Source organism: Aspergillus terreus, genomic scaffold, assembly GCF_000149615.1.
Source record: "Aspergillus terreus NIH2624 scaffold_2 genomic scaffold, whole genome shotgun sequence".
Classification (NCBI taxonomy): Eukaryota; Fungi; Ascomycota; class Eurotiomycetes; order Eurotiales; family Aspergillaceae; genus Aspergillus; species Aspergillus terreus.
This window is the reverse complement of record NT_165925.1, coordinates 1490106-1503477: the sequence shown is the minus strand read 5'-3', so window position 1 is coordinate 1503477 and position 13372 is coordinate 1490106. Positions and strand designations below refer to the sequence as shown.

At 54.2% G+C, this 13372-nt stretch overlaps 3 protein-coding genes across 3 annotated transcripts; 1 reads left to right on the top strand and 2 right to left on the bottom strand.

Moving 5' to 3' along the window:
* Positions 1–441: 441 nt before the first annotated feature.
* Positions 442–2067, top strand: ATEG_01519 (MFS transporter; the record flags this gene model as incomplete). Its single annotated transcript, XM_001208884.1, has 4 exons — positions 442–508; positions 739–1367; positions 1418–1520; positions 1580–2067. 4 exons carry the CDS (start codon positions 442–444, stop codon positions 2065–2067), a joined length of 1287 nt encoding a protein of 428 aa, XP_001208884.1.
* A 325-nt stretch (positions 2068–2392) lies between these two features.
* On the bottom strand, positions 2393–2996 carry ATEG_01518 (uncharacterized protein; the record flags this gene model as incomplete). Its single annotated transcript, XM_001208883.1, has 2 exons — positions 2393–2746; positions 2784–2996. The coding sequence occupies 2 exons, from the start codon at positions 2994–2996 to the stop codon at positions 2393–2395; spliced, it is 567 nt and encodes a 188-aa protein (XP_001208883.1).
* A 1850-nt stretch (positions 2997–4846) lies between these two features.
* On the bottom strand, positions 4847–6544 carry ATEG_01517 (uncharacterized protein; the record flags this gene model as incomplete). Its single annotated transcript, XM_001208882.1, has 3 exons — positions 4847–4872; positions 4931–5698; positions 5767–6544. The coding sequence occupies 3 exons, from the start codon at positions 6542–6544 to the stop codon at positions 4847–4849; spliced, it is 1572 nt and encodes a 523-aa protein (XP_001208882.1).
* Between the last annotated feature and the right edge of the window lie 6828 nt (positions 6545–13372).

Here is a 13372-nt window from a genome sequence, read left to right as displayed (position 1 = left end):
AAGATGCGGAATCCGGGGAGCTTTTAAATGTGAGCAGCAGGAGTACAGCGACCGGATGGGCTGATGGAGCTTGTCGGCCACCTCCGAAGCCCGCGCTGGTGACGGCCGCAGCCCGTTATCTTATCGGTAGTATACAGAGTACTATCCCACATGCATACACAGTATACATACATACAGAATATGGAGTATGCAGCGAGAAGAGTATATAGATCAGCCCACCGGAGTCGCCCCCGTCGGCATTCTCCATCCTCTGTCCATCTTCATCTCCGCGCATTCCCATCCTTGTCCGGCGACTGTCTCGCAATGTCGCATCCATCCTCGTCGCAGAATGCTGACATAACACATAATGATCCAGTCCACATGAAAGCCTGAACACTGAAATCGTCTACCACCATGATCTCCAAACACCCAAAAGATGTCGCTCTCACACTCTCGGCCGCCATGGCTGCTCCAATTCCGCTCGTCCACGGCGTTCATCGTCGCGACCGTCTGGATCTCGTCGTTCACTGTACGCCCCCATCCACCCATGCAAAGACATCAATGCTAACACCTACAGGACTACTTCCTCTATGCCATGGTATACAGTCAATTGCATCGCATCGCATCGCATTTCCGCCCGCTAATCCGCACCCAGATCGTCCCCGTCCTCCCGACGGCGCTCGTCGACCGCGCAGGCGTCCCCTACAATGATCGTACGGCGCCCCCGTCCCCTCCAGAAACGCAAGCTAACCTCCACAGGCGAATACTGGGTCAGCGTACTGCTCATGTGCGAAGCCGCCGTCGCGCTGGTCTGCTGTCCGCTGTTCGGCTACATCATTGACATATCGCCGACCCGCCGACTCGCCTACCTGCTCGGCCTCATCCTCCTGGGCGCGTCAATGGGCCTCCTGGCCATCGCCCGCTCCGTCGCCCTCTTCGTCGCCGCGCGTCTGCTGCAGGGCAGCGCAACGGCCGTGGTGATCGTCGCCGGCCTCGCCCTCCTCACCGACTCCGTCGCCTTCGACAACCTCGGCCAGACCATCGGCTACCTGGGCTCCTCCGTCGCCCTGGGTTTCATGCTGGGCCCGCTGCTGGGCGGGCTCGTCTACAACGCCGCCGGCTACCACGCCGTCTTCGCCGTGGCCTTTGCCCTGGTCGGCGTGGACCTCGTCATGCGCGTCGCCGTCATCGAGAAGAAAGTCGCCCGGCAATGGATCGCCGCCCCGGACGACGAGCCTGCCCATGCACCGCACGCCGACGCCAACACCACCACCATCCCGACGAAACCGCCCCAGCCCGCACTGCTCCTCATCGCCCGCCAGCCGCGCGTCCTCATCTCCTCCTGGGGCTTGCTCGTCCACGGCATCCTCTACTCCTCCTTTGACGCCGTAAGCCCCCATGCCGCACACGTGCAAAACAAAACACTCACCCGCTCTAGACCATCCCCATCTTCGTCGAATCGCGCTTCGGCTGGGGCCCGCTCGGCGCAGGCATGACCTTCCTCCCCTCAGCGCTGACCGCGTTCCTGGGGCCGGTCTTCGGTACGCTACGCCCTCCCCCTCTCTACGAGTGCAAGTACTAACCAATATCCGGGGTGAAGGCCACCTCTCGGACCGCTGCGGCGCGTGCCTCGTCACGTTCACGGGCTTCCTCCTCCTCGCGCCGCCGCTGGTGTGCCTCCGCTTCGTGGAATCCGCCGTCGCACCCACCACGGCGGGCGTAGTCCTGCTGCTCGCGCTGCTCACCATCATCGGCCTTTTCATCAACCTCTGCGTCCCGGCGCTGTATGTCGAGACGCAGCAGGAGCTGGAGCGCATGGAGCGCACGCGGCCGGGGCTGTTCGGCCCGCGCGGCGCCGTGGCGCAGGCGTTCGGCATCCAGACCATGGCGCAGTTTATGGGCATGCTCGTTGGGCCGCTGTGGGGTGGGTTTGTTGCGGATCGCTTCGGGTGGGCGGCCATGGTGGCCTCGTTGGGCGTCTTGGCTGGGGGCACGGCGGTGCCTATGTTATGGCTCAGCGGGCGGCCGCAGGAGCATGAGGGGAACGATGCAGAGAGGGAGCGGTTACTCCCGGGGAGCCCCGAGTAATCCTACTACATAGACTACAGGCTGAATCCGACTACAATCCGCACTGCACGCAGAGTCTAAATTCATTGTGCAAGACGTTCCCTGCTTCCAGGCGTCCCTGCTTCCGTAGATACACCGCAGTCATCCGAGTCACATATACAGCCGGGAGGAGAGCAAACCCGCAAATTCGCCGAAACAAAACACAAAGCCCAAGATTTTTATCCATCAAACGCCGCATGCCAGCCAAGCGCCATCCCATCACAAAAAACGAGACAAGAACTTCTTTTACGCCATCCCATTACTCGTAGCAGACATCAATCAAGCCAGACACTCCGCAGTCCCCCACCTACAGACTCAACTGGTCGATACTCCCGACCCGACCGCTGCCCCCAAGCCTCCCGCCGCCCTTGGTCACCATCCCGAGCCGGTAGAAGCGCTCCTCGCCGGCGGGCGTGCGGCCGCCGACATACCACTTCTCCGGGCCGAGGGCGTCGCGGAAGCCGCCCGAGCCGCTGGAACTGTCGCTCCCGCGGCGCTGGCGGTCCGGGCCGGCGATGGGGATGGGATTCGAGGAGGCGGGCGTGGGCGGCGACGAGGGCGGCGCGGCCGCGGGAGTGGGCGAGGCGGACGGGATGGGGGAATCTGCGACGGTGGGGGGCGGGCTGAGCGGGGAGCGTGGGTGGGAGTGAGGGCGGGAGGGCTGGTGGTGATGGTGGTGGTGGTAATGGTGGGTGGACGTAGATGCTGCGGTGGTGTCGGACGCGGCGGGTGGTGAGGCCGCCGTGCTGGCCTTGGTTGCGATGGCTCGCGCGCCCCTGCGAGATCTGGGAGGGAGAGATGGACTGCGAGGGACCGCCTGCGGACTGGGAGCCGGCGGCTGCGGCTTTGTAGGTCGACTGGGCGCGGAAGGCAGCCAGGAAGTTGGCCAGGAAAGGGCGGTTGGTCGACATGATGGATGGAGAGGGAGTCGGGAAGAGATGTGCGAGGGATTTGCTGTGATGGTGAAGTCCAATGCGGGGATGTAGATAACGGGGAGGGGCCTCGCCCGTTCTTATATCGCGCGACTCGAGGTCGATTGAGGTGAGAGGCGGCGTGAATGTCGTGGAGAGGATTTGTTCGGATGTGTTTCTCTCGAGGGCTCAAGGCATGCGGAGAGACGACATGGAGCGGCGGGACGGAGAGGATGCAGACAAAGAGAAGGAGGAGGAGGAGATGAGGGAGGAATGAAGTCGAGAGGGAACAACCTTAATAATCGGACGTCTCCCGAACCCTCCCGCGGCGCAGTCCAATCAGCCGTTTGCTATATCATCACGAGAATGACGTAGGGCTTTTTGCGTTGGCATCCATCTACGTACTACTTACTCTGTATTTCTTTCTCTCCGCACATCTCTCTCTCTCTCCATCGACAACACAGAACCCACTTGCCGTTTCACCTATCGTCCCTAAACACTCCATCCGACCTCCTGCCAGGTCACCCCATCCCCACCGCGCAGATCTCCCCAGGTCCAATTCCAATTGCGGAGTGACTTGGGGCCCCCAGACACCGTAGGGAAATCCCGGATGCAACACCCGCCTCGGACAAATGGGTCCAGGAAAACCGGGATAATGCATGATCACCTGCGTTCTCGGCCTTCGGTTGTTCGATCCCCTGGATCATCGGGTTTCTGGAGGGTCGGATATCCACGCTATGAGGGATGGATGAATGCAACTGACCCCCACTTGGTAGATATGACTAGTACCACTCTTCCGTTGATTGATAAGATGTCCAAATACATCTATCATCCTATCCATCTATCTTCTCATATACAAGACATCTTCAGAATGGTTGCATTTGTCTGATACTGTTCAACTCTAACACTGTAATCGTAGTCTTGTCTATATTCTAGGTAGCTTTTTTGAGATCCCACATCCTCTCCCACGTGTGTCCTTCCAGATCGATCAGCCCGATCCGGAATCGTCCACGCTTGAAGAGGACGAACGTATAATGCAACTTGACTCCGGAGATATATCATCCAGATCTCCGGACGTATGGAACATCGTGGGGCTGACCAGGGGCGTGTCTCGCTCCGTTCGCCATGACCCTCCACTCCCAACCCTGTAGGAGACCAGGGGCCATGCTCCCGGCTCGACGACAACCCAGCCGCAAAGGAGAAAACATGTTGTGGTCGTTTTTGCAACAAAATGAAACAGAAATGAAAATGAAAACAAGGGAAACAAGACAGAACGAGAAGGAAAGGAAAACAATCTTCAACACAACGCAGACCCCTATGTTCAAGCAGCACATACACACAACGCAAACACCAAGATACTTACAAGGATGATCCTAGGCAAGGAAACCATGGACCCGCTCTGTCCGAGAGTGACTGCCCGGACCATCTTTGGGCGCGTTGGCAGCAGAAAGGAGAACATCAAACCGCAACAAATACAGAAACACATGCCCAGGTCTATGTTGGACGCCGGTTAAACCACACACCATCCCATCGGCCCACTCATAATGGATGGAAACAACAAGCAGAAAACCAGAACTTGCACCACCTCAATATAGCACTCGCCGGATAAAAATGCACCCACGATTTTGGAACGGAAATTGAAACGAAACATGGTAACCTGATAACCCGCGATAGGAACGTTTTCGTAACATAAATGATCCGGATGCGGTCAGCAGATCGCGGTCGAAAGATGGTCGAAGAACGAGATGGAAGAAATGATCAAAGATGCATCTCCGAATCTCGGTCCAGATCGACCAACTTCAACACCTTGACTGATGGCGCATCCACCGTATATGGCGCCACTGGCGCCACTATTGCCGCGCCGGCTGAACCGTACCTACTCCGACTGATAAGCGTAAGAACTCGGGCGGATCGTCATGATCGCGGAAACTTACCATCACCACCAATGGTGGTCGAGGCCAGGTACAGGCCGTTCATGCCACCCTCCTGGGGACCGGGAGCAGTCGTAGTGGGGTAGTACTTGCGCTCGGCATCGACGTGGGCATGGATGGGCTCCTGGCCCGCGGCCATGGACTGGGGGAAAACCGGGTTCATATAGCCGTCGGAGGCTCCGGGCTGAAACATCGAGGTCCAGTCAATTTCGCCAGTGTGATTGGGAGTGGGCCCCGGCATGACAGGGCGTTTGGGGTCTTGGATGACCGGGGGCTTTACCTGCTCAAAGGAAGGACGGTCAACACTCAAGTGCTGCTGGCTAGAGGCATCAGTGCCGGGGTGCACCAGGTACGGGTTCTGCTTGGGAGCCGCCAGCCAGGGACCTCTCTGATGCGGCTGACCAGCGGGATACGCGTCGTCCGGTTGACCACGGTGCATCCCATTGACCGGCGACATCGAAAAACCCAGCGGCTGCTGATCCGTGAACCCAGGTCGGCCATGGGCCAGCCCATTCCCGTTCACGGCCCCCTCGCCGAAAGTCGTACCCGGAAGACCATGGGACTGCGGGACGGTACTACTGACTTCATCCTGAATCGGCTTAGGATTCGCAGCTTGAGATCTCTTCAAATGCGCCTGGGGATGCGACAGGTGGGTCGCTCCCGTGGGGTTGCCGCGGCGTAACGAGCACTTTTGGAAGTGGCGCTTGAGGATATCACTGCGCGAGAACGTGTCTTTACACAGGACACACATGTACGGACGATCACCGGTGTCTGATCGGTTTTGGCATGTGTTAGCTTTTTTTTTGCCGGTCCAAATTCAATCTGATAAAAAAACTTACGTCTGAGAAGATGGCGCTTCAAGTGCTTCGCGTGAAGATAGGTCTTGTTGCAGTGCGGGCAAGGGAACTTTCCGTCGGCATCCTTGGCCGGAATCGTGGTATTCTTCGCGGTACCATTGACACCGTTGGTAACGGGAGTCGCACGCCCCGGAACACTCGGGAGGATCCCGCGGCGGCCCTGAGACCCGACCACCTGCGTGCGAGGCGGCTCCTTCCCATATGGCGAGGCTCCATTGGCTTGCGCGACGGGATCCCCGTTCATCCACGGAGAGCCCTTGCCATCCGTGTAGCTGAAGGCGCCCGAAGGCATACCCGGGTACTCACCCCGACGATCCCGCGGAGGAGCCGGGGCGATCGGCTGCGGGTACGTCTGCGCACTGGACGCGGGAGGCAGCACGCTGTGAGGGGGGGGATAGTGTTGCGACTGAGGCTGAGCTTGCGGGTTGGGATGAGAGAGGAAGGACGACGGAGGCAAGCTGCCCACAGTGGTGTGCGGCATGATGGGAGCGGTCGACGACGCGTAAACATCATGGGTGGACGCGGGGAACCTCGACAGATCCGGCCGGTACGGCGGCTGGCCCATGTAAGAGTGAGGGCCCGGAGACTGTGTGTGATGAGGCTGCAGCGGGGGGAGAGTGTGCGGCTGCGACACAGGGTACTGGGGCTGCATGGTGTACTGCGGCATAGGCATGCTGGAGATAGGCGTGGAGGACAGAGGCGTGGAGCCTTGGGGTAGACTGGTGGATGGGGGCCGCGAAGGGTGAGATCTCGGATCCATCGTGAAGAGGGGAGGGGAGGGGATTGCACAGAGGGTTGAAAGACAGAGGGAGGGGAACGAGAGGAAGAGAAAGTTAGGGCTGAGCTGAGGCAAGGATTTCACGGGATCCCGATCATTGATCGCAGGGCCGAGAGAATCTTTCGCGCGATGTTTCCGGACAAAAGGCAGAGAAGTTTTTTCTGAACCACGCTGCCAATGCCTCTGCGAATTGGTAATTGTTCCTTGCAAAGTATTTTCTTTTTTCTTTTCCTTTCTTTTTCTTCTTGTCTTTACTTTTGGTGTTCCTTTTCCCGAGAGAGGTCACGGAATCGAATTTCCCAGACGCGGAGCACGAACGGGGCAAGAGGGACAGACAGATGCGGGCGGCAAGATCTGACAGGGCGATGGATTCCCACAGCAGGCGGAGGCTGAAGAATCACTCACACACACAACAGAGGAGGGATGGAGGCGTTCAGGAACACGACGGGGACTCCACTGCAGAGAGAAGAAAGGTCAGGACGAGGTTGAGATGCTTAATCGCAGAATTCCCCACGGTCACCCACCAGGAAAATCGAGTTGTGTGGGAACTTTTTCTATCCGCACGTTGTCAAAAAAACAGTCAATGGTTCTGATCCACCAGGGAGGCGGCGTGTAAGTGGGTCTAGCAACAACCAGCAGTTGCTAAAAGGTCGATGAGCAAAAAGTCGCTAGTCAACTTTTGCTCTCGCGTCAACAATGCGCGAGATGGACCAGGATGTCGGAACGAGGGAGGGGGGAGAGAGGAAGAGAATCGTATGAACTGCAATTGCTCTGGGGGCAGTGGGTTCACGCGTGCAGGGAAGAACGAGAACAAGTCCAAGCCCGCGAGAGAAATGGAGGAAAGGGGGAAGAAGAAGGCGAATAAGGCCAGAGAAAAAAAAAAGAAAAAGAAAAAGAAAAAGAATGATAGAAGAAAATAAAATAAATTCAAAAAAATTCAAAAATAATAATAACAATTTAAAAAAGAGTTATTCCCAGAAAGACAGCAACCAAGGTAGCCGTCTAATCACGGGGAATGGAGGGGGGTGGGAAGGGGGGCCGATGATGAGCGGCGGAAACTTCAGAAGAAAGAAGGTGGCAGATTTCGGAAAGGGAAGAAAAAGAAGGATTGCGACCAAACTTTTCTAGGAAACGGGAAGGAGACCAAGAAAAAAAAGACAGAGAGCAGAAGAGGGGGGGAAGAGATAGGGAACTAGGGTAATTGGAGAAGGTTGAGACTTTGTGAGAGGGAAGACGGGCGGTGACGATCGCAACTCGGGGAGGCAAATCGAAAAAAAAAAATCACAACAATGATCGTAATAAGTAAGAATAATAATAGTTATTACAATAATAAATCAAATATTTATTTTTATTCCTCACGGCGATTAGTTACCTACCTAGGATTCTACTCCAATACGTACGGTATGATCTATTCTTATGATTCTTCTCCTAGGATCCGAAGATGGTGACGAGATGCTCTGTCTGCACCCGACCATTGGCACCCTCTTTGCCTTTCGATCCGGTTTCCGAGTTAAGGTGCAGGCCGAAGATTTACCCTTGGGAGGGGAATTTTACGATCTATTGTCCCCCGTTAGGGAAAAGCAGCCACTGTAACCGTTCCCAGCCGCGGAATTCTGCCAACCAAAATTATTATCATTACTATCTTATTTTATTTTATTTTTTTTTTTTCTGTTGTTATTTTTATTATGAATATTATTTTCGTCGGCTCGTCTAATGAAATAACTGCTGACCAATGGTCCCAAGAAACACTCCTCTACCAGAAAACGGCAAAGTCGGCTCACAATCAGAACCCGTTCCGAACATCGCCTCTGAATTGAATTTGGTTGGCACCAGCGGCAAGCAGGGGAAAAATGATGAAAACGCCGTGTCGGGGATACGGGTGACTGATTCGCTGAATGTTTTGCATTATTAAGAGGAGGGGGGGGGAAAAAGAATTTGAATTATAATTCTTGAATTTTTCACGGGTGGTTGGAGGCAGTCGGCCGTGTGCCGAAGGCAGCATCGGGAACTTGAAAGTACCTCAATGGTACCCTTGCCGCACACAGCTACGTAAAAGATACTTGGCAAGGACTTACCATGCAGGATCCATGTAACAGCACATCACGCAAGCGGATATGGCAGTCTACGGAGTAGATTACCGTAGACAGAAATAACTAACTGATCAGCTCTATACTAGTAGAATCGTAATAGTAATAGTAATAACAATATCTAATAATAAAAAGAACAATAATAATCATACTAGAAGCATTATAGTAATGAGCAATCTAGATCAATCCTAGTCCTGCGCTTAATGGACGGACCTCGACCAGGATCGTTGGTAATCCCGCCGACGGCGGCAAATGAAAAAAAGAAAGCAGGAGGAGGGGCGATAAGTTAGTTAGTTCATGGAGGGGCGGATAACTATCGATGAGGGTGAGGTTCGTCCGTCCGGTCTAAGCTGCTTTCAGGCTACCTCGACGATGCGAGGCACCTCTTCCCTTCCCGACATGCGACGACCGCGTTCGAATTCCTTTCTCATCGTCGACCGACGGGCCACTGAAACCCCCGTGGTGGTAGGCGCGGCACGAGAATTTCAGGGGTAGGAGAGGGGGGTGTCGTAGGCGCATTACGTATTCTCAGCTGGTCGACCGAACACCGGAAAGGATGGTAATGCAGATGGCTTGATCCTTTCGACCTAGACTCTACGGAGGATGTACTGAACAGTAGCTGTCTGTCATGCTGTGTGCCTCCTTTTACACTCGATGCGTTCTCCGCAGTTGACAGGACAGGCCCGCATGGTCCCCATATTGCACCTCAGCCCTGATGGCCCATCCACAATCCCACATCGACAGGGGCAGGAACCTTATCAAAGTTATCGAAGTTGAGGTCGAAGTGGAGAGACGGCCCTGTTCCTTCAAGATGGAACACTGGTAGATTTGCCCACTGGCTCCGCTGTGGGAATGTTCATCAACGGGAGATGGAGTACAGGATGGAGTAGCAACCATTTGACGTCGTAAATAAGCTCGTACCCATATCTATATCAATCTACCGGTATATATCACCCTGCGTTCAGCCCAATTGAATCGGTCAATGCGATGTATATAATGGGATATATTATGCAGAGGTGGCTGGCTTCACTTTGGAGAGTCTGGCCAATCCCTGTCCATCCACCAGCCTCGTCACCACACCACTTCGCCCAGGCTAGAGCAGGTTGCAGATCCATGGTGGTCTGGGATCTGTATCAGACGGTGTCTGTGCATCGAGCTTTGTCGTGTGCTGTTGTTGTCTGATCTCTGTTACTATAAACAGCAAGCTATATATATCTTCTCAGGAGTCGATATGGTAACAATACGGTCGTGATATAATGTAGCCATTCCAGTATTCACTCTATTCAGAACCTCACTGCACGAACCAGACGAACAAAGGATCCAACATCTTGACCAATAGTCTAGATGACGAGCGTCCAGAAGCACACTCGGACAGGTCCATGCGCTAGTCCCAGCCAAGTACTTTTGCATCTCGGCATGCGGGCAGAAACTCGGCCAATTGACACGGCGCTGGTGCCACGCTGTTTCGCCTGCAATAATATGATAATATGATATTAGGAATAGAATAATACACCGTAAGAATAAATAAATTCATAGGAAAAGATTACCACTTCAAATGGTCATCCACGGTTCAGCCATGTTTTTTCGCCACCACCAAACTGAGGATGATAAATCACAAATCACATCGGCAAATGCGTTCTCACCATCGGCAAGAATAGACATGGATGCGAGTGTAATGACGATGCTGGTTCTGTCGGCTGGAAGCGAACGATAGTCGGAGCACTTCTGCAGACGATTTAGAGTGTCGCCGGACTGTCCACCCAGTGATTGAGGAAAATGGGTCCCTCGTTTAGGCTCAGCAGAGGGGCTCCACCAGGAGATTTTCGCTGGGAGCTTCTCCCGCTTCGATTGTGGACCTGGTCGACTGCAGGGTGACCGGGTGACCCCTCCTGCGACTATCTGATCGGAGCTACCCAAGCATGTACCCTGTATACCGACGGAAGTACGACAGTAATAAGAATCGAGATGATTTCAAATTGAAAGTGTCTCGCCGCGATAAGCCGCCGAATCGACGCACATAATTATTATTACGATGATTATAATTATGATTATTCGACGATGCATTCCGGCATTACCGGATGAAGTGTTCCGCAATCATGTTGAACGCGGAAGGATTTGACTCGTGGTCGCGGAGAACCTCGGGACCGCGCAACGAGGAATTCCACAAACTATGTTCCGTACGGAGTATAGTCTGCGAAGCCAATCTAGGTCGATAGACCTTGAGGTTCCTTGGATGGCATCTTTTCTTTGATAGTAATGACTCTATTACCATGAGTCTTTCTTTCATCCTTTTCCTTTTCTCTCTCTTCCTTTTTATTTGTATTTTTTTTCCCTATTTTGTATGGATCATGCGATTGATCACTGACCAGGATTAGCCTACTCCGTACTGCCGTAGTCAGCCAGAAGCGCACTCAATCGGTCAGATTTCGTAATGCATCGGGATCACCTCGCGCGAGTTGCCACTTATGTCGCCGGACCCAAGGAACGAGGGCACCAGCGCCTCTGGACCGCCGGCAACCCTGCACCTCGCCCAAAGTGGCGGTCCGATCACGGCAGTAGGCTCCACTCGCGCAGCCGATGGCCCGCTCATGGAAACTTCCACGGAGCCCAGGGCGGTGTGGAGTGACCTCGCGAGCTAACCTTGCTACGGCGTAGTCTCGTGTCCATAGTCGATAGTCGCACAAGAGAACTGGAGACTGGCCTTGAAGAATCGAGACGAGGGCTGCTGCTCCCATGTGGTGGTCGTCGAATTGTCCGACGTGATCGGCGCTGGATGCTCATAAAGCTTGGCATCTGCTAGTTGTGTTAGTGCTATCATAGTGGATTGCACATGGGGTGTACAGTACATACTCCGTAAGTAGGCCGTGGGAAACCGAGGTTTGTACGGAGGAACGCATATTATCACTCTAATTCCCTCACCAATGCAACGTTAGGAACCGCCAGGTTGTCGTAGGTTCTCAAAGAGCAAGACATTTACCCTGCCATCTGCGACAACACCAATGAGATCTAGTATCTGACCTCAAGGCAGCTACGTGGCGGTCATCACATAATGATTATAATCACAGTAATCATAATGATACAAGGCACTCCAACGCAGATCGTCTACACCACTAACACCATTAGTATCGACTCTAGCTGGGAGTCGCCGAATCCGGGTAAAGCATGCTGGCCCTCGGCACTTTCAGCCTGGGCAAAGCGCAAAAAGGGTGGTTTTTCCGGCCGGCGCCGGAGGAAACCCGAAGCCAAGTCTGGCTGGCCTCCACTCGCTTCGCTGGTCTCGCCAATCAGGACCTGCTGCACCTGCAGCATCCGAGGAGAAAGCGCCACCGACCTCATTGTTTCGCGCTTTTCGCCTAGTGCGTGGTCTGAGGTTTGCCATGCCGCCATTGAGAGTCGGTCATACGGAGGTAGAAGTCGAAAGCTCAAAGAGTGCTCTGTAAGCCACACCGGTTGGGGGTTTCTGTTGGGCATACTCGTACTCCGTATAGCGGTACCGTTGGTGTACACGTGGTTTAGAATACACGGTACAGCCATAGTTTGAATCGGTGGTCGACCCAGAGAACCTCTGTGCCATCGTGGATGGCGGCGGTTACCGTGGTGTTGGGATGCAACTCGATGATACTGTAAAGATAGGCTTTCCGGGATTAAACCCGGGGTTTACGCGGTGATTATTGGGGTGGGAAAGTCTATCGATATCCTGATTACCCCTCGACATTCTTCTACGGAGTACGGAGTATTAAGACTAGTGTTGTTATAATTATTATTCAATAATACGACCTCTCCAACCGTACAGTAGTCTAAGACGGATCGGAAGTCGGCAGATGCCATCTCCCAAAACTTCCCCTCCTGTCCGTTGCCGTCACGAGTACAAATCACACCATTCCTGACCGCAGGAAAACACTCCCCCTGGATGCCATTTGTCGTGTCTCACTCAGTACATATCCGGTAGAATTCCATCCTAGCCCGAACGGAGTACTCCGTGCATATTCTAGGAGTACACCACGCATACGCATACGGAGTACGTAGTCAGTCATCTCCGCGACGGAAGCCGAGGGGTTACCGCACGATGAAATCAATTCCGTAGAGATGTGCGATCACCGCGCATTACCGACGACTGAGACTAGTGTTTCACCCTCTGCCCTCTCCTGAGTATTGAACCGCGAGCAGTCGGGATCTCCTTCTCGTGCCAGGCAAAGACCGATGGATTCTCGCCTCCGTACCCATCCTCATGTCGTACCTGCAGTATCGGCATTCAGACAGGTGGCCTTCGGTTCGGATAGGCACAGTCGGTCGGTCCGTCTGTTGGATCAGTGGGGTCTTCTGACGCCGGTGGAGCTCTTGCAGGGCCCTACTCCGTACGGAGTACAGCGAGGCTATCCGGAGTACGGAGCGGGATGCGAAGCGGGGAGTGAGAAGCGAGATGGGCCGAGAGTTGTACATGGATACATGGATTGAATGACCGAGCTTACGATGTGATGGAGACAATCTTGTATATTGAGTCATCAACGTTGGACTTGGTACCTTGTAGTCGTTCTATATATATCACAACCATCGGATGTGAGAAGATATATATAATTCGGCAACTCTGACAATATACAGATGACTGTCGTGTAACTGGCAAAGACATGGATCAAAACAAGACGACATACACATAGAGGATCTACGGAGTACCCACGGAGTACACACCCTGTTCACCGTCCCCCAAACGTCTCGAACTGCAAGA